General features: G+C 37.2%; 1 protein-coding gene across 2 annotated transcripts in view; it reads right to left on the bottom strand.

Annotated features, from left to right (window-relative positions):
• Positions 1-7111: 7111 nt before the first annotated feature.
• TMTC2 (transmembrane O-mannosyltransferase targeting cadherins 2) overlaps positions 7112-21920 on the bottom strand; it is a 438609-nt gene continuing 423800 nt past the window's right edge. For both annotated transcript variants that reach the window (XM_045082958.1, XM_045082959.1), the window contains one exon: positions 7112-9782. In XM_045082958.1, the coding sequence (XP_044938893.1) occupies positions 9603-9782 (180 nt within the window). In that variant the 3' untranslated portion in view covers positions 7112-9602. The remainder of the gene's footprint in view (positions 9783-21920) is intronic.

The following is a 21920-nucleotide window of genomic DNA, read 5'->3' as shown; positions in this document are numbered from 1 at the left end:
GAGCAAGAAATATACATTTGTCCTATCTTCTCTTTACCTGAGTGGAATTTCTTTTCCAAAATAAGGACAAGAAAGTGCCTTATATAAAAGAGTGATTCGATGAATCACAGCAGCTGCTTGATTGTGACAGGCATAGGAGAGTGTGAAAAGAGATTTGCTAAGGTGTTTATAACAGTATCTTAAGAAATGTCTGCCCTCATCTCCTTTTGACTCCTGCTTGTCTGGATTTAAATCACTCACCCAAGGACAAAAGCTTTGATGTCTCTTTATTTCCTCTGTTAATCAAAACACCTCAAATTATGTCTCATTCCTCATAATGACTTCCTTTCTGGAGGATCAAATGTTTGGACTTATGTTTAGTTGCAGACTTCCCAGCCGCACAATGAGAGTGTATGTGTGTGTGTGTGTGTGTGCACGTGCACACGTATATAAAAGAAAGAAGGCGGACAAGCTTGAAAAGGAATCAAATAGATTAGGCTATGATCATAAAGATTTGTAGCAAATATATTTACTGTTATTATATCACAGTAGGAAAATGACATGCTATCCATACTTTACAATTATTCTCTGGCCTCTAAAGGGCTTTCAGGTAGTAGCTAGTATGCTCCAAAATCATTTTTTTAACATAGAATAGACTCGAGTAAAATAAAGAAAGAAAAACTTACCAATGTCTTCATGATTACCCCCTAATATGTTTGTGTCTGTAATCTTACACATTGTTTCTGGTAAAAGAGGTAAATGGACTTTGGATCACTGATGCACCATAGCCACGTCAGAAAAATAACCAAACATTGTCAGCAGATGACAGGAATGGATCGTTGAAAGTGGTTTAATCTACCCTAATACTTCCATATACCACTTTTACTTAGACCAGCTGTGTTTGGTTTGGTACGCTTCATAAATTTATTCTAACATGAAGAGTTCATGTCTTAAGCAAGGAACCCAAACTGAATTTACTGACATAGGAGTTTCAGGCAGTAGTATCTTCCATGTATGCAATCCACTAAGAATCCATGATCAAATCTTTCCTGGCAAGCTTTGTGTCCACACTTTACTCCAAAGAAGAGGTGTTTTCACAAACCCTGGATGGTTGGTATTGGGCCATGAAGGATGTAACCTGTAGCTTGTACTTGAACATGTTACCTACTACACTGGATCCACTGTGGGTGTGTAAGTTTAGCTACATCCTCCGACTGCCCCAAACTATAGGTCTTTTCACTTGTCAGCTGCAGAGGTCACATTCTGTGTTCACTCCTCTGATGTCATACTACTGCCATTTCTATGAGTATCACTTTGTGGCCACCTGAGAAACAGCAGACCAACTCATCTTCAGCATCATTCACAGAGCAAAATTTTGGAACAAATACAAGTTCAAACAGTAATTAGTTCTATAAACAGAAGTGACAACAGATTACCCAAAATTTCCTTGACTTTGTAGAATGAGACAGGCTTTGCTTGTATAGTCACATTTTATAAATAATATTGACAGGGCAATTGGTAGAGTTATACCCAATGGGATATAGTAAAACCTGATATTGATGAACTCTACTGTATCATTTAATATAAAATTATCCAGTTAAATATTAATAAAATGTAGTAATATTTAAATATTTGGTCGCATAAGACAAATTTCTAAAAATATGCTTTGAAACACTGTAATTCCAGGGAAATTTCTCAAATTGTCATTATCATAAAGTATAAGCAAGGCACATTTACAGAAAAGTAGCCTATTGCAAAGGAAACATAAAGCAGCCAAACATTAAGCATAACAACATATTTAAAATAGCACAAAGAGAATTAAAAAATGAAAATGTATTGAGATTATTAATTGGCTCTATGTAATTTAATAAGTTAATGTCTGCACAGTTAAAATCCTAGTTATTATTGTTAGAGTCATCATGGCCATTACTTTCTAAAGGAGATTAGAACAAAGGGCTACATGAAAATCACTTGTTTCCACTTCCCATGCATACATGCTCATCTCTCTCCTTCCTTGCCAATCTTGATTTTCTGGTCATAAATAATCTTTTACAATATACAAAAGAACTATCCAGATGCAAAATACTTCTATGAGATTTTTGGCATTTTTGAAAACAAATCAAACTGCTTGATTTCTTAGTACACAGTTTTGACAACTTCATTAGAGTCTCTAGCTGCTCCATGATATTACCAAGAGGAAGTTCTTAGAGGAGTTACTTCCTTTGCATCTTCTGAGACAGAAAAGGAAGAGACATGAGAGAAATCATTAGAAAACGTATTTCTAGAAGTCTTCAGCTATTACTTGAAACATAGAACTCTATTCTCTCCATCCGACTGGAGAATGCTGATAGCTTTGTCTTGAATGAGAGCAATTTCTGTCAAATCCAAACAATGCAGGAGAAATTTTCAATATATTTCAGATCAGAATAGAAAACCAGTTCTAGTCTAGTCTTCAACTGGCTGAACATTTTTTCAGCCTCTCCTGTGATTGTATTATAAACCATTCTCTTATTTGTAACATTTTCCCCCCTTGCAATACAATGACAGATTATTGGGCAACCAAAAAGGACACAGTCTCAAACTGTTCTAAGTAGATCCTCTACCTCTATGACAAAAATTTAATTAGTTCCAGTGTCAATTAATAGTCAATTCCCCAAGTGCCTATCCTTTCTCTTTCCACCTTGACCTTCTCCTTTTAGGATCTCTAGCAACTTTTCCCTAGCACTGTTTCAGATACTATATTAACTCCTTAGATCCCTCTAAGTATTTATTAATGACCCCAACAAGTTGTCTCATATTTGCAACGTTTTATTGTAGCCAACAATTTTCTAGCTAAACAAAAGTTTCTCTGTCTGCTCTTTGGAAGTAGATGAATAACACAATAACATCAGAGAGCAGTTGTAAAAAGTTGAGGAAACATTTTGAAAAACTTAGAAGAAAAATGTCACAGAAATTTCAAGTTAATGGAACTTCAAATCCCAGCAGTGCTGCAGGGGGAAAAATCCATCTCAAAGTTCTACAAATAACAGCAGAAGGCCTATATGTGGTGAAGTGGCAGATGGAATGAAAGCCAACGCTAAGGCTTCTCTGATTACATCCTGCAGGAAGACCACCCAAAATGACACAGCAAGAAAGGTTCAAGTCCTGGTACATATGCATCTTTCTCTATTGCAAAACTCAGCAGAACAGAGTGAGTACACTGTTCTCATATGGCCATTTGAGCTTGTTCTCTCCTTCCAGCGTGTGGCAGGTCCAATGCTTAACCCAAGTTTTCTAGCAATACCCACGAGATTTAAATAGTAGGAAGAAAATTCTATAATACTGAAAATATGTAAATGAAGTGGAAACTCATATTCCAAAGGTACATACAAACGAATTGGAATCATTGTCATTCTTAAATTATCCCTACAAACCCAGTTTCCTCCCTTGTAATAGCAAAAAATAACCAAGACTTAGATGCATTTCCTTTCTTTGTACTAGAAATGTACAAACACTATGAGAAAATGCAGCCCTAAGATGAAAATATCAAATGCAAAGAGTTCTTGAAGCCCCAATTTCAACTTTTTATTAAAAGAGTTTTAAAAAATATACCAGGGTGATCATGAGCAAGTAATAGATAGAATTCTTTCATTTAGAGTGTTATTTTATGTTCTACTCAGCACCAGTGTGCCAGGCTGAAGAAACAGTGCCAAAAAGGAAAGGCATGGCCCCTGCTTTTACTGGTTTCAGAACAGAGGGCTTTCAGTCCAGGTCAAAACTTTACCTTGAGGTCAGAAGAGCAAGATGGTGGAGTCAGAGACTGAAATGACATCAGATCCCAGGAGATGAGCTAGATAGGTATCAAACCATTCTGAACAGGTACAAACTCAACAGGAGAGTGAAGAGAGGAGCAGCAATTCTAGGAACAGAAAATCAACCATTTTCTGGGAGGTAGGATGTGCAGAGAAGTGAATGCAAGGCGATATATGGGAAGAGAGACCATGGGGGAGAGGCTGGCTCCTGGCAAGCAATGGAGCAGTGGAGCACAAAATTGGAAATTTTAGAAGTCTGCTCCACTGAGGGACATCACTCCAGAGTCTAAACAGGGGGGTGGAGCCCTCGCAGAGTCAGTGTGTTCTCAGGTCCCACAGGGTCACAGAAAGATCGGTGGTGGCTGAGTGGGGCAGAGCTGCCAGGTTTCAGAGCAGGGAAGCTGGCTACAGAGATGGAGCCGAGGAGAGGGCTCTCAGCTGGGGTTACCTTAAACCGTGACCCAAGGCACAGTCAGGCCACTGTTCTTCGAACAGAAACCCCAACAAGCAGCAGATCCGGGGAGATTCACCTTTCTCCTCCGGGAGGAGCAGCTTGAGAGTGTGGGGCAGGAATCTGCTGGTTTTGGGGCCTTGCGCCAGAGACAGAAACGCTTGGTCACAGGCTGGGTGAGGTTGGAGTGTGGCCGGAGACTAGGGAGATGGGAAGGACTGTTTTTCTCTGAGGGCGCACTGAGGAGTGGGACCCTGAGCTCTCGGCTCCTCCGGGCCAGAGATCCCGAGGCCTCCATTTTCATTCCTGTCCTCCAAAGCTCTATGGAGAGCGTTAAGGGAACAAAAGCTCCGGAGAGCAAACTCCAGCCGATTACTCAGCCTGGCTCCCAGCAAGGGCTGTCCAATTCTGCCTCAGGCAAAAGACATTTGAGAATCCCTGCAACAGGCCCCTCCCCCGGAAGATTAGCAAGAACATCCAGCTGAGATCAAGTTCACTGATCAATGAGAACTGCAGAACTTCAGAGGCAGGGGAAAGCAACACATAGAATTCATGGATTTTCCCCATGATCCTTTAGTCTTTCAAAGTTAAATTTTTTCAAACTTTTTTTCTAATTTTTCTTTCTTATTTTAACATTTTTTATTTTATCTTATCAACACCTTTTAAAAAATCTTTTCTAATTTTCATTGTTATAGTCATATTTTATCTCTTCATTGTATTTAACCTTATTTTTTGTATACATATAGATTTTTTTTTTTCTTTAAAATTTTGGGATACAATTTCTTCCAATCAAAATATACCCTAAATCAGGATCTTGGCTTTGTTCTACTCTCCAGCCTGATCACATTCTTTCCTCTTTTCTTTCTTTTTTCAACCAATTTCTTATCAATTCCTTTTTTAAGAATCTTTTTAAACTTTCATCTTTACAATCATATTCCATTCCTTCATCTTGTTTACTCTTATTTTTGTGTATATATGTTTTTCTTTCTTTAAAATTTTGGGAGGTAGTTTTTTCTAATAGACCAAAATACACCCAAAATCAAGGCACAGAGAATCCTCCCTCAAAACCAATAAAAATAGACCCATACCCCATTATCTAATAGTAAAACTTACAAGTCTCAGTGACAAAGAGAAAATCCTGAAAGCAGCTCTGGACAAGATGTCTGTAACATAAAATGGTAGAAATATTAGATTGATAGCAGACTTATCCACAGAGATCTGGTAGGCCAGAAAGGCCTGGCACAATAGTCAGAGCCCTAAATGAGAAAAATATGCAGCCAAGAATACTATATCCAGCTAGACTGTCATTGAAAATAGAAGGAGAGATAAAAAGCTTCCAGGACAAACAAAAGCTAAAAGAATTTGCAAACTTCAAACCAGCCCTATAGGAAATATTGAAAGGAGTCCTCTAAGTAAAGAGAGAGCCTAAAACTAGTAGACCAGAAAGGAACAGAGACAATCTATAGTAACAGTCATGTTACTATAGATTAAAAAATCATGGAAACAAATGAAAATGAAAATACAACTGTTCAAAATCTTTGGGACACAGCAAAGGCAGTCCTGAGAGGAAAGTATACAGCAATACAAGTCTTTCTCAAGAAACAAAAAAAGGTCTCGAGCACACAACCTAACCCTACACATAAAGGAGCTGGAGAAAGAACAAGAAAGAAAGCCTAAACCCAGCAGAAGAGAAATAATATCAGAGCAGAAATCAATGAAATAGAAACCAAAACCCACTCATGAGGGACCTGTCCTCACAAACTAATACTCCCCTTATCTTATAGCTAAATTTTATCTTTCTTTTTCTTTTACTTTTTTTAATATTTTATTTATTTATTTATTTATTTGATTTATTTATTTGACAGAGAGAGATCACAAGTAGGCAGAGAGGCAGGCAGAGAAAGAGGAGGAAGCAGGATCCCTGCTAAGCAGAGAGCCTATGCAGGGCTCGATCCCAGGACCCTGGGATCATGACCTGAGCCAAAGGCAGAGGCTTTAACCCACTGAGCCACCCAGCACCCCTTATATTTCTTTTTAAAGATTTTATTTGAAAGAGAGAGAATGTGCACATGCACCAGCAGGGGGAGGGACAGAGGGAAACAGACAAGTAGACACCCTGCTGACACATGGGGCTCAATCCCCAGACCCCGGGGATCATGACCTGAGCTGAAGTCAGGCACTTAACAACTGAGTCACCCAGGCACTCCCAATTTTATCGTTAATAAAGCTATCAGGCAGTATGTAATTATGTTACTATGCAATGACAATTTAACAAGATGATCAAATTTTCTGCCAGTTTCTGCCAGTTTGCACCTTGTCTAGGACCCAAGGTTTTCTTGTAACTGATACCTGAATGTGCCATACCTAAGTCTCTCAACCGAACAGGGTTGTGCTTTCTTCTAGGATCATGACTAGAGAATCAGGGTCTTCTAAATATGACCATTTTAACTAAATGACCTATGAGGCAGAGAATGGGCTATGCTTGGGCTATTTCCTAACACTTTTCTACAGTTCATCAATAAAACAAAAAAATTTTGGAAAGCGGCAAATTGGATGTTACAGGCAACTCTTAATATTATTATAACTATTACATATTAATGATTATTGATAATTATATTTATTAATTTTATTGATATTAATTAATTAATATTAATATCATAACCATTACACATTAATGATTATTGATAATTGATAATTAATGATTATTGATATGTATATTGTTGATTATACATTATGTACATTATTGTACAGTATTGATTATACATTAGCCTTGATGTGTCTGTTTGACTCTCAATCTCTACCTTTTTCAAACTTTCTCCAATTTCTGTTAAAATCCATGACAGCGTTAAGTTTTGTTGCTATAGATTTTAAAAAAGGTTTACACGACACGTTTGTTATCAATGCTTTATTGTTGAAAACAAAATTGAAATTCTCTGGCACATAAAACAATTATTTCTACAAAAGGAAAGCCTACAAATCTTGATAATTTATACAAATAACAGTTTCTCAAAAAATAAAACTTTAATTTAGTAAACTTGTCTTGTGCTCTATATTTTTAGCACTGTCTGCAATAATCCACCATAAATCCCTGAGCGGAGACATTTTTTGACCGTGACCTTTAGTCCCCCCCAACCTCCCCCCACGTTGGTCAGTTACTAAGCCCAGCCCTGTAGTGAAAGGTGTCAGGGACATTTAGCTATTAAAGATCCATGCATTTTATGACACAGTCCCAATTATTAATGCTACTTGGGAACTGGGTCAAAATGAAGTGCCTCTACTGGTGCAATCACCGAACCTATTAAGAACCAAGTGTGTGAAAGGAAGAACATGAACAACAAAAAGACATAAAATGTTAAGACTAGGAAGTCATCAAAGGTCAATAACTATTTAAATAAATAAAAATGTTAGACATTGAATTTATCTCTATATCCTTATATTAAATTCCTTACTTATTTACTTACTTTTTTTTTTTTTAGCAATTGCCAATGCACTAGAAGATGAAAAATACACTTCAACCCACATTTTTGGTTTGACCACGGGTTTGCTGTTGTTAAATGTTAAATATCATTCTGAACACACAGTGATTTAGTTATAATTTAACTTTTGGCCCCTTCCATGAAATGTTTATGAAATAATATACACATTAGGAAGGCCTTTTTATTAATGCCATTAACAGACCTCTCTCACTACATCTGCCCTTCTTAAAAAAACACTAATGCCATAGGAACACTACTTTAAATTCTTTATCCCACTTTACTCAGATATGTAGGAAAACATTTAAAATATGGAGAAAACACAAGATGATGTATTATGTATGTCCAGCCTCCTTTTAGTGGGGACGCTGACCGATATTTACATGAAGTGTTAAAGGAAAGGAGGAAAAGCTAATTTTCAGTTGCAAAGAACTGACTTAATGAATCAAGTTTTGTTTTGTTATTTTGCTATGGTAGAATAATAAATAAATAAATATGCAGGGTACTCTATAGCTACTTTCTCTATGAAGTTGATAGTGAACCCTTTTGCAAAGTTAATTTTTAGTAGCAAAGTTTCCAAGCCAAAAAAATGTTCGATAAATGTTTTTCTCTACTTCATTTTTACTTGTGTAATGATCACTGAAGTGGTTACTAATAAGTAAAGAAGTAAAATATCAGTATGCTAGTGAAATTAGCATTCAACTGTGAAAAAAAGCACTTGGCAGAAGACCTAGAAACACACGGGTTGATGGTATACTCTACTATCGCTTAAAATAGGTCATTTTTTGATGTCTTATAGGAAGAGCAAAACCAGTAAAAATTACTCCTTAAAAACAGCAGCATTGCTGTTTAGGAACCTATTAGAAAGGGATTAGCATTTTATACCAACTCTTTCTAAAATATAAAATCATTGGCAGCCATTATGATACACTTCTTTGCGCAGACTTGATTTTTTAAGTCAGTAACATCTGGGAAGCACATAGCACCTTCCCTTTTGTCTAACAGCTGCTGGTTAGTTATCCGAACTAGATCACTTTTAAGCTCTTTAGATGTAATCCTTATATAAGCATGTGCATTAACCAGGAAGAGCCATTTCAAAAGCCTTAGAATTAATACAATGAATTCTCCAAGGCAGTTTGCGGGAATATGTTGGTGACATTAAAATAAAAAAGGCCTGCCGACACTTTTAAGGTCTCCCCAACCCATCCTGCAACACCAGTGTGAAACGTAGTTAGCTCTGCTCAGAACATGAAAAGCAAATGCTGTCCAAAGGAAATGAAGACTGTGACATCCAAATCATAAAATGTTACGTGCAATAGTCAGGAAATAACTAGATTCTGACAGATCCTGATGTTCTTAAAAAAAAAAATTTTTTTTTCCCTAAGTTTCAGAAATTGATAAGCAGGCTGTCCGGAAGAGGGAAGACTTTAGCAGCGTCAGGACAACTGGCCAGCTCACTGGGATTCACGCCACACTTGAATCATTCCCTATTAACACTTGATCTTAATAGCTTACCGGGGCTGAACAGACCCTCTGACTTCCTCTCACAGTGTTTAAGGAACAATATAATTTCTAAATTAGCTTTCAAGAATGAGCAAAATTTGTAACTTAGATTCCCTCCCCCCACCCCGCCCTCCCCCACCCTCCCAATGCCATAAGATCCTGTTTTAAGTGCTCTGGTTTATAGTTTATGGGTAACAATTATATCCTTCAGGAGGTTTCCAATGTTCCCCTTTTTGGTGTTAATGGCTGTGCCAACAACGAAGTAAATACTGGCAGTGACCTCAGTGACCTCTGCCCCCGTCTTGAAGTCCATACTAGCTCTTGTCATAGCACTGCTGGGAAGTTCTGTTCATTCTTGAAGCCAGCTTCCTAATATGGAGGAGGGCGAGGTACTGCCCTCCAGTGTCAAGTCTTGGAAGTCTTTAAACCTTGCTTCTCCATGATATTCCACAGTTTGCGGAGATTGGACTGCGTGATGACGTCATCTGGCTTGAGCTGCAGCGCCCGCAGGTAGTTGGCCTCAGCCTTTTGCAGCCGGCCATTGAGATGGAGAATAGCCCCCAGGTTCATCAGAGCTGCCGGATACTGGAACCAGAGAGAGGGAGGAAAATGATTAAGAGTCTTGTTTCAAGCTTTCCTTCATGGAAGACAAAAATCTTCATCCACTTATGCAAATGATTCCCTTATGTCTGGAGGCATTTTATGGAAGCAATTTAACAATTTATACAAATAGACCAAGATAACTAGGAAGAAAAAAAAAAGTTTTCAAACAGCTGGTGTACTTTGTGCTTTAAACAGGGCAGGCAGCTTGAAAAATATTCTTTAATGAGAAAGCGCAGGTTACATATGAAAACCTAGTAACCTAGTCAGACTGTACTTTCCTGAGAAAAAAGGTTAAAGTCCTACATTCTCAGATAAAACTGCGCTTTCTTTTTTCAACTCAAAGCCAAGAAATATTAAGTTGGAAAACCTGATAAATCTACATCTACCCACTCTTTGTTTCCTCTCCTTAGCAATATCCCAGGCCACTTAGGCAAACATAAGTAAATAAGTTAAAAATTTGTAAAATCTTACTGATGTTTTCAGGGTAAAAACCCTGGAAAAAAATTCAAATGTAACCACTAACATCCTTTCCAAATCTAAGCCAAGTAGTTTAATGAGACAAAGATCTCCTTGTGAAGTCAATCTTTCAAACTTCTAATGGTGAATGTTTATTATAAATACAGCAAAATAACAACATACCAAACAGATATAATATAGTACATAAAAATATAACTTCTGTAAGAAAAGTTTTATATTATTTGCTTAAAAGTAGTTGTGATTCTCCAACACAAAATTTTTTGTAATGTGTGATATTTGCAATACAAGACTATCATATGAAAGGCCGAGTTAAAAAAAAATGTCTCTATATATGAGTTATATACCATTAACTTAACACAATGGTCTCCATCCCCCAATTCTCATTCATTAACAACAAAAAAGTCCTTCCCAAAAGAAAAAATACTTTGCTTCCTATCTACAAATAAAGGCTGTTCTGCTCTTGTCTTATTGCTGGAACTTTCTGGCTAACAGAGCAGCTAATATTTTGGCACTTACACAAATGCATATTTCAAATATCAGATAAAACTAAAAATGTTTATGCTAAGATTGTGCTTTCATTTTACAGATGGTGTCAACTATTAATTGTCCTGACAACTCTGTGATGCAGTGTAAAATAATTCACAATTATTTTTGCAATTCAGTATTTTCACAAAATGTGTGCATTTTTCACCTAAATTCAAGTGAGTCCACTCTTTACTGTGAAAACAATTATTTCTGAAAAAAAACCAATGCTGGGGGCAGGGCTGAATAGCTCAGAATAAACCAACTGGAAAGAGATGATCAGATATGGATTTTAAGAGGTCTGGATTTGAATTCTTGCTCAACCACCGACTGTGATCTTGGTGAGGTCCGCTATCATATTTTTCCTCCTTTTATTCTGCTTGAGGTGTACAGCACATGCATATTTATGATTTTTATGCTGTTATACATACTTTACAATTTTTATTTCAACGGCAACATAATGTCTCTGGATATATAGCAAAATTCTCTCAAGTCCTCAACTACAGGGCATTATTTTCAAACTTTTCTACATCCTTTTTTTCTTTTCCAAAAATAATATTGCAAATATAAGCTATGCCTGACCTTCAAAAATCTTTTTTGGTCAGAATGACTCCATACTTATCAAGGAAAATACAGATGGTCAATTTCTAATTTTAAGTCCCAGTCCAAACAAACACAGCTCTAAATTACATGTACAATGAAGCTCCACCCTGGGAACCCAAAATAATACCACCTACTCTATCTTCCCAAAAGAACTTTGTTATCATTCTGCCTGTTATTATCTTGACTTTCTTGATGCCTAGACACATTTCTCAATTATGTTGCCTCACAGAGCTTAGCACAACTATCAGTAAACAGATACTACACTAATGGCAAAGTGTGTTCACAGTCTGAATTACTAGAGATGCTAGGTAGATAAAATGCTTAGACTTCCGCTATCCTGAGTGGGAGGAGAGGATATGGGGAGGGAGGACTCCAGTTGGAGACCATTCCTGGCTAACCAGAAATAGAAGGGACCCAGGGACGGGGGCTGAGAGAAGCCAGATGGCTCTGTGGGGTAGTCATTATTTCTTGAATCACTTTTGTTATCGAAGTATCCGTGCCTCACTATAACTACAATTCAAGGGATTATTAAAAACACTCAAGAGTCACAGAGTCACAATGCCTAGCTTCCAGTACCAGCTCTGCCCCAGTACCGTGTGCATTCAGACAAGTTGAGTGATCACTCGAGACCTCAGTTTCTTCCAGAAACGGGATGATAACAGTACTCACTTTGCAGAATTGTTGCTGAGATTACATGAGAATATAATATTATGGGCTTTTCCCTCTTCTCCTCTGTCTCCCTATCATCTCAAAAACACAAAGTAGAAACTCCTGCCAGTGACCACGGAAAGCCAATGCTGTGGATCTGTGGCCTGGCTCTACCACCCTTCCAAGCTCCGTGGCCTTTCTCAGGCTAAAGTTGGAAGGGAGAGATGTAAATACACGTGGTGAAGAAGGCCCAACCACAGAAACAGGCTTTACTATTGTTACTAACTGACATCCCGGGTTCTTCTGTCCCTGGAACACTTTGAAGACACCCCCCTACCATCAAATGATGAAAAGGGAAAGCTGAATATCATTCTAGAAAAAGCACAATTAGGAAGTTTGTCATCAAAATGAGTTCTGAATGCGAATTATAATAGCATTTTTCGAATAACTTCAATTTTGCATTATCCACCCTAGCATGTTATTCATTAAAAAAATAATAATAAATTGACATTAGGAAGTTAAACAGAGCCCATAAAAGTTTACATAAACTCACTGTGCTCCTTAAAGAGTAAAAATCCAAGTAAACTAGGGCGCCTTGGTGGCTCAGTGGGTTAAGCCACTGCCTTTGGCTCAGGTCATGATCTCAGGGTCCTGGGATCGAGTCCCACATCGGGCTCTCTGCTCGGCAGGGAGCCTGCTTCCTCCTCTCTCTCTCTCTCTGCCTCCCTCTCTGCCTACTTGTGTGATCTCTCTCTGTCAAATAAATAAACTAAAAAAAAAAATCTTAAAAAAAAATCCAAGTAAACTAAAAATGTATACATTTAAGAACATAATATTTCTAAGCAGCTAGTGATTTCTATGTTTAGGTAATAACATGTTGGTCTGAATATATCTATCTTACTAGAATAAAAAAGATTTTTATTTTAAAAACCTACCAACACCTATCATTATGCAATGCTTTTAAAAATATCACTATAGGGACACCTGAGCGGCTCAGTCAGTTAAGCATCTGCCTTCGGATCCAGTCCTAATCTTAGAGTCCTGAGACTAAGCGCCGCATGGGGATCCCTGCTTGTCAGGAAGCCTACTTCTCCCTCTGCCTGCTGCTTGCCCTGCTTGTGTTCTCTTTCTCTCTGACAAATAAATAAACAAATAAAATCTTAAAAAAATAAAATGAAACATCACGATAGCTTCTTGCTTGAGTGAGTGGAAACTGAGGGAAACTGCATGTGTGCCCAAACGTGATCCAAGTAACAGGTTCCACTGCCTTAGATAACAGCTTGGAAGTGTCAACAGTAATTTTGACATAAACAGTTTCATGTGTTAAAAATTTACAAATAAAACTAGATATAGGTTACTTTTTGTTATATGGTTGTTTTCTTTATTCGAAGACAAGGCATTCCAGCAGTGACCAGCAGTAGCTTACTGGATGCCCAAGGGACTGAATGCCTGTAGGTCTTCTGGTCTTGCCTCTAGTTCAGGGAGAAGCCTCAGCATCCCCTGGGAGTTTGGCAGAAATGCAGATTTCAGGTATCAACTAGCAAATCAGAATCTAAACTTTAAAAAGTTCCCCAGGTGTTTTGTATATTCATCACACTCTGAGAAGCAGTGTTGTAGAGGTTATTTCCTATCTTAAGTCATGTTACTGTCCAACTTATGAGTTTCATATGGGAGAATGAAGTCACTTACAGAACAAAAAATATCAGATCAAATGTCTTTTCTTCCATGAAGTGAATTCTTTTGGTCATGCCATTATTTAAAGTAGTAAATGTTAAAGTGAAACTTTATTAACAGAAGCTGTAAGTGACTAAATAGTAATAGACAGGAGGGGGCATAAAAAGCCTCTTGATAACCAAATAGGAGCATGTATAAGTTTGTGAACAGAATTAAAGACTCTGTAGCCACATAACTGAAAGGCAAGAGGTCCAGGTGACTGACTGATGACACACTGGTGTCGTTTCTCTCTGCCTGCTGTGACTCATGGGCTGAGGAACAGAAATCCAACACAATGGCTGATGTCTTCCCTCACACACATCTTTTATTAAAGACAGCTGATGAAATTTTCAGCATGTTAACAAAGACAGTCAGCAGCTTGCAACCCAGTAAAATGGAGCTTGTGGTTCCGTACAACAAATGATACTGCCTCCCACTTCACAGACTAGAAAGGAGAACCAGACCTTTCTTATTTCCTTGAAAAAGACAGATGCTTTACATCAAAAGGGCTGACTGGTAGCCATACCCAGGCAGCAGATGACGGCTTTTTCAAGTCTCTGGGGAATTATGACTTTGTGGTTACTTGACTGTGGTCTTTGGCTTATTTCTCCAACATTAGAGGAAATAAGCAAAATTCAAGTAATAGGTGTATAATGGGGTGGGGTAGAGCAAAGGCAAGATTATGCAGGTCTGATTCTAGTCTAACACCTCCCAAGGAATTCAAGTGAGCTCATAAGCTATCCCAAGCACATGGGATTAGAAAACAAAGTTATTTTCCTGAACTTTACCTATTAAGTAGTCTTGGAGACATATCTATGGAGGAAGAATAGTAAAAACCATATGGGCAATTAGGATTGGGCACTCATATTTCCACTGAGAACAGGACTAAAAAGTAAAACTTTTGAAGAGAGAATTTGGGTAGAACTTAAAAAATGGAAAAGAGCTTAGTTGAGATGGTCTGATGAGGCAGGAGTTGGAAATCTATACTACAATTGGGTCTTCTTCTTTTTTTTTTTTTTTTTAAAGATTTTATTTATTTATTTGACAGACAGAAATCACAATTAGGTAGAGAGGCAGGGGGGTGGAGGGAATCAGACTCCCAACTGAGCAGAGAGCCTGATGCGGGGCTTGACCCAGGACCCTGGGATCATGACCTGAGCCAAAGGCAGAGGCTTTAACCCACTGAGCCACCCAGGCACCCCAACAATTGGGTCTTCTTATCCCATTAGTGCCTGTGAACCACTTCCCTTTGGCGAGGGTAAATCAATAGGCAACAGAAGCTTTGAGAAAGATGAAGATAGAAATATTGACCCATATTTCTAATTTTATAAATCTGCTTATTCCATTTAGAGTGTTGCTGAATTCATCCATATAGTCGTGTATTTACTGTTGTATGAACTAGATAACTTTTGAGGAGGAATTTCTGAGGTTAGCCTTATCCAGCTACTAATTAACACACTAAATTTGGGGGATGTTTTCAAGATAACCACCTTTAACTTCTGAATATAATTTGCAAACTTAAATGATTTTTCCAAGCTGTTCCTAATGGATTCTCTTTTTCAAACAGTTACTAGCTTAACGAAGGCTACATACTATCATTCAACTGTATTCACTCAGTTGAAATTGCTTACCCAACTGAATTTATTGACACAGGAACTGTACTACGATGCTTAAAAAGTAATGGTATAACTTAAAAAAAAAAACACATTCAAGAAAAAGAGTATTTACACATAAATTTAAAGGATTTCTATTTATTGTGCCTTGTATAGGTAGATATTTAGTAAGTAATTACTGAATTAAAGATTATCAGTCAGGCTTATGAAGAAAAAGTATCAAAGTTTTGATAACTTATTCCCACTCTGCTCCAATATCATTCCTCCTCCTCTGTCTCACGGGCATGCTTAACAGTCAATGCCAAACTAGAAACCTGAATAAATTATCCTTGATTTCTTGCCTTTCTTTATATACACATATATATGTACATCCAATTGTTAAATCTTGACTTTACCCAATCATCTCCCTTCAATTTGTCTTCTAATTCTTCTTGGTCCCTCTCTCCCTACTTGTTTTAAGCCCTAATCACCATTTCTTGAATTATTTAAGTAAAATTATTTTGAGAAAGAAGAATAACAAGTGAATGGGTAGTTGAACAGATTAACAGGTGACAGATTAAATTAATGAATGAACACATGAGTAAAACCATGTGCAGGGTTTTTACTATAAATATTATAGGTATACAAACAAAAGCTTCAGAGAGTACAAGAAAGGTGGTACTTGCCTAACAAATGAAGCTTCATAAAGACAACATAAACCCTCAAATATCTCTTGCTATCATACTACTGAACTCACCCCCATTCTCTCAAGAAAACCACCATTCTTGAAGTTGATTATCATTCCAATACATTTCACGCTTTTATTTTTTTGTACCCATAATAAGCGGACAATCTTCTATAAGTTTTGATTTCATAAATTTGTCATCATCCATCATGAGATGTCATCCCACCAAGAACACATAAGAAACCTGGATTTTTTGCTCATCATTTTGTTTTTCAGATTTATCCATGTTGATATATGTAAGGTTCAGATCATTCATTCCATTGAATGACTACCCTTCTCTTAAGGATGAACTTAGAAATTCTTTAAAAGAAGAAGAATATGCCATCCATATTCTTGTGGCTATCTCTATACATACTTAATGGGAGAGTTTTGAAGATTGGACCTGCTGGATCACAGAAGATCTGCAACTTTGGCAGATGTTACCAAGTTCTTCTTCAGTGTGGTTGTTAACAAATGCGTAAGCATCAACATGTAACAGGCGTTCCTTTATTCCGTCATCCTTAATGATACTTGACATTGTCTGACCCTTTAATTTTTGCAAATTTAAAATGGTAAAATAGTATCTTATTCTGTGTTTGACTTCTTTTCCCTGATTACTTCAAAAGCCAATAACATTTTTGTGTTTATTAGCTTTTCCCTTTTTTTTTTTTTCAGTGGTCCACCTGTTCTTTAACAATTAGACGGAATTTACCCAGGCTGAAGTTTTAAATGGATTCTCACTGTTTTTCAAATAGTTAGTGAATAACTTAACAAAGGCTTCCTTCTATCATTCAGCGGTAGCCATACAGTTGAAATTGCTTACCCAATTGAATTTCCTGGAGCAGTATGGGCTAGCACCTACACAGTGGTATTTGAAAATAAGGGAATTACACAGAGCTCCCACCACCTCAAAACAGCCCCAGATAGGACTGGTCTAGTGTTTTGCTGGTCAGTCACTTTCTTAAGATGGACAATCGGATAAGCGCTGTTTCTAAGATGAAAAATCTGTTATGCACAAATGGAAAATCCTTGATAGAGGTGCACTTTCAATGTGGGTGGGAAGAGGACAGAAATCTGGGCAGTAGAGAAGAGCCACAGGATCCACAATGATGTCTCGTAGCAATGCTGGGGAATCTTGGACGACGACATGTGGGTGAAGGCAGGCAGCTCCTAGTTAGCCCCACACAGAACTGACTTTTCTTTATGGCCTCTTTCTCTGTCTTTATGTTCTTGCTGGCTTCCTTATTAGTTATTTTTCTTAGGGACAAGAAAATTTAAAGCAAACAGTATGCTTCGTATTCTCCCTCTCTTTATTACCCTCCATTTTTAATGCCACTGTCTCCTATAGATCATCTGTTCCTAAATTCTGTCAGTCTCCTTTTGTTCCTTCCATCTTCAATTCTTGCTTTGCCCCAGTCTATCTCCCACTAGACCATTTGTCTTTTTTAAACACAAGTGGGGTTTCAGAGGGTCAACCTGTGCCTACAGCAAAGAATTCACACTCTTCAGCTCAGTGCTAAGAAACGGATTACTACATGGCACCCAAAAGAAGCCCTCAATATACCCACTGAGTGAGCCATGTGAAACATCTATTTCTGCCATGTGCAATTTTGAGCATCATTTTTTTTTTTTATCAGACTGCTTCTCTGACAAAGCCCTTCTTCCATTTTCTTTCCGGCCAACTTCTCATTAAAAAAAAAATAAATAAAAGAGTTTAACAATATCTTATTCATACCTTACTTCTCTATGTTCCCATAGTACTGTCTACATATATTAATTGCAACACTTACTACAGTGAACTATATCTACTTGTTAAAAGCATCTGTCTTCTTTGCTGGAGAGTGAAACAGACAGTGAATTTATTTTAACTGTCTTTATAATGCTAGTGCCAGGCTCTGGCATATGAAAGAAATTCTCAATGAATGCTTGCTGAAAGAAGAAAAAAATATTTGATTTAGCAGAAAGAGCTGACCTAGAAGAGATGAATTCTAGCCTGATCTCAAAGTAACTTAATAAACATTTATTAAGCTCCTACTATATGTCAAGGTTGCTGTCAGACACTCTAGAAAAGTGCCAAACAAGAACAGTATTTTTTTAGTCTGTATACAGTCTTAGCTAACTTTAACTGCACATTTGGCATTTATCACAAACCGTTTATGCCCCTCAAATTTATGAGATCCGTGTAACTGTTATCCATTTATTGTTCTAAGTATTGTTCTAAGCACTACAGGAGACTTCACAGATGGATTCACTGCCCTCGAGATGTTTATAGTCCAGAGCACGGATACAAATTTTTCTTCTACAGAGAGGAATCAGAGATGTCTAGAAGGGTGAGCTGTGGAGGAGAGAGAGGGGAGATTACTTCCTTATGGCTCTGAGGCTATTAGACAAGACGAACTGTCAGGTTGCTTCTAGTCTTTGATTCTTCCAAAACTTTTGAAATTGGTTGTCACGTCAAAATCAACTTGTTACTTTTTAGAAGTGTTTTCAGCGAACTGCTAAGAACAGAGCCAACAATGGACAGAAGCCCTAACAGAGAAGAGTCTGTATTTCTATTAGTTCGGAGATTAAGATGTCAACAGTGAGAGCCATGCTGTAACCTTTTTGAGACCAAATCAAAATAGGCCAAAAAAAATCATATTAAAGAATGAAATACTGATACAGTAAACTAAAAGATCTGCTACAAAATTCTGTGATAAGACAAAAAACCACATGTACTGCTATAGTCTCAGTTCAGAAATGACAGTTCTTTGTGGTCATAGTTTGACTACAATCATATTTTGAATAAAGTATCTCTGCAAAAAGATTTACCAAACTGTACCCATAGCAAGGGAAAACAACATGGGGGACTTATCAATGGCAAGGCAAACTCTGACAGATAATAGAAATGATTCATTGTGATTCTCAGTTTCAACACAGTATTTGCGTTTTTGAAATAGCTTTGAATAAAATAAAAGAGGTACAGGTGACAAGCAAGACACAACGCTGTATTAAGGGAATAGTTTCAGTATCTCAGTGACACATTTTATCCTGTGTGCTCAATCCTTCTCTCCTACATCTGCCCCTTCCCAGCGGGTGTTGCAAGAATGTTCATTTAACTTTTATGATGGGTGTGATTGCCACAATGTGGAGTGCTATTCATTTCTATGGCAATCAAAATGCCAAAAGCTGTGGTTTGGGGGATAGCAAACAGTGATTGTAACAGAGTCATTTCAAAGGTGGTAGTTACTGCTAACAGAATTTAAAGTGCACATACTAAATTAAGACTGTAACTCAGAAATTATTCTTCACTGGAGATTATTCTGTTTCAAAGACAGGTTTTCCTGATGGCCTTAATTTCCTAAGAACATCTCTTACATGATCCAAATGGGAAGCTTGGATTTCAGGCCACCTAAGTGTCACTCATGGCTTTTATAAAAGGCAATCAGTACGCTATTTATCTTGATTGGCGATAAGCACGTAGCTCATCATTTGAAGTAAAACTATAAATAAAAGTTCTACGTAAGTGAGAAAACATATGACTTAAACTACATGCAGATTAGAAGAACGAAAATAAGTAGAATTTATGAAGGTTAAAAACCTTAAAGGAATGAAATCTGGAAAAGAATCTGCACCACAGGCAAAATCTATCTGAAAAACATCAAGAGCTGTCTTTGCTCTTACAAATGCGGATATCTGCTACGAAAACCTACAACATCTTCTTTTCCTTTTCTTTGAACCAAATTCCTTGTCTGTTTCCAAATGTGATTTAAGCAACATAATTCACTCTACACTTGATTTGCTTCTTTTTGGTATGAAGGGGAGGGAAGAACACGTGCATGCTTTCTCAATCATAATGGTATTACGCAGAAGGATTTCCAGCTGTGTGGGCCATCCACATGCGTATGTGTGAAGCGTGAGTTTGAATATATCTAATAAAATGATGCTCATTCCAAGGAGTTGAAACATGTCCCTGGGGTAATTATGTTGTTATTAAAATGTATCTCAGAGATACGCTGGAAGTTGAGATTTGAGTTTACAATACTTAAGAACTTAATTGTCATGGGAGAGAAAGGACGAGAAAAACATTTTTTCTTTTTTTCCTTTTTTCTTTTTTTGGAGGGACTGGCTTTTTTGCCACGCAAATGGATCATCTGATTTTTTTTTCATCCGATTTAAAAAAAAAAAAACTACAATGCAGCAAGAGCTATAGACATACTACATTGGGTGTTGAGTTTAAGATGTTGATGGGCACCGGGTGTTACATGCAACTGATGAATTACTGAACTCTACATCTGAAACTAATGATGTTCTGTATGTTAGCTAATTGAATTTAAATACAAAGGAGGAACATACTACCTTGACAAAATCCAAGTTACAGCTGGGGTAAAGATTCAACAGATGCCATGACAATCAAATTCAGGAAAATGTTTTTAACCTATGTGTGTATCACTTCTCCAACTGATTTCTATGTTTGTCAATCAATAGATGTGATCAGATGGAAGTCAACTGAGAGATTCCCCTTTGCATATTGTTGAAATGACAAATTCCTGAATAGGTCTTATTGAAAATAATCATTTAAAAAAAAACATGGAAATGAGCACGTCAGAGACCTCAAAACAGTAGATTAAAATGAAATCTAGAGCAGGCATACATGCTTAAAAGATGAGTAAGACATTTTTTCCTTTGACAAAGCAGATAAGCAGGATTCATTCAAGGATGACAGTTTCATTCAGATCAATCACATTTCAACATGACATTAGAAGGGAGCAACTGTCCACCCACAGAATGAATCTGTTTCACAAAGAGAATTGACCATAAGCTTCACACACACAGCAAGTGGAAAGTTTTTTTAACACTCTCAGTTAGGATGACCAGATCAAACATAACAAGCAGGGGTAAAGCAATCCCTACAGAAACTATAAATCTTTCCAGGGACTAAAAATAAAATGTAAACACACTAGCTGATGCCTGGTATTCTATTTTGCACTTTTATAGGACCAAGACTTTGTTGATACATGCTTGGAAAAATAGTGATGCAAGGTGTTCACACATCATTTCAAAAAATATTCCATCAGGACACCAATCAAGGTGAAACCATGCTGACTCCAAGCCAATACACTTGCCAAAGTGTCACACTTGCTGAAAATGTAAAAATAAACATGGCTTGTGTGTATCTAAATTCATGGCAAATCAAGACACGTTGAGTGGCAGAACTTCTGCCTCTCACACAGTATAACCTCACATAGTACCCTCAAGATCCCCATATTCAATCACAAATTTTGCCTTTATTTTTGAAATGTTCATACCCAAAATTGCTACATTCAGACTATATCAATCATCTAATTTCAAGCCATACAGTTAGCACATTTTTATATCTTCAAGATGGTTTTAAAGGTGGGCTTGATGACATTTTTTTGCATAATAGCTTCCTAAATTGTATATGATATGATTTTGTATTGCCTTTACCTACTCTACCAATGTCTTATCTTTTCTCTGAGAAACTCTATTTTTTAAAATGCTACACCCTTACTTTCCTGCCTCCCTTCCTTGGTCTATTCAGTTAATATAAAACAAAGAGCCAAGCAAATAACAAGCAGTCAATAAAGCAATCACACAGATCCAGAGTCCAACCAATTGCTGGCCTCAGATATATTTACTGGATATTTATTTATTCTTATGCCACAAATAATAACCCAAATGAGACTTGAAGAAGAACAAGATAAAATATTTTGAACCCAATGACTGATACTCATATGCTAACTCTGATTTCTTTTAGACTTATCTTCCATACTGAGCTAGGGAACCAAAATGATTATGTGATACATGCCAACTATATTTATAAAAATCATACAGTAATAC

This window comes from Mustela putorius, unplaced genomic scaffold (genome assembly GCF_011764305.1).
Source record: "Mustela putorius furo isolate JIRA1106 unplaced genomic scaffold, ASM1176430v1.1 tig00000640_pilon_pilon_pilon, whole genome shotgun sequence".
Taxonomy (NCBI): Eukaryota; Metazoa; Chordata; class Mammalia; order Carnivora; family Mustelidae; genus Mustela; species Mustela putorius.
Note: the sequence above shows the minus strand (reverse complement) of the source record. Positions and strands in the feature narration are given on the sequence as shown.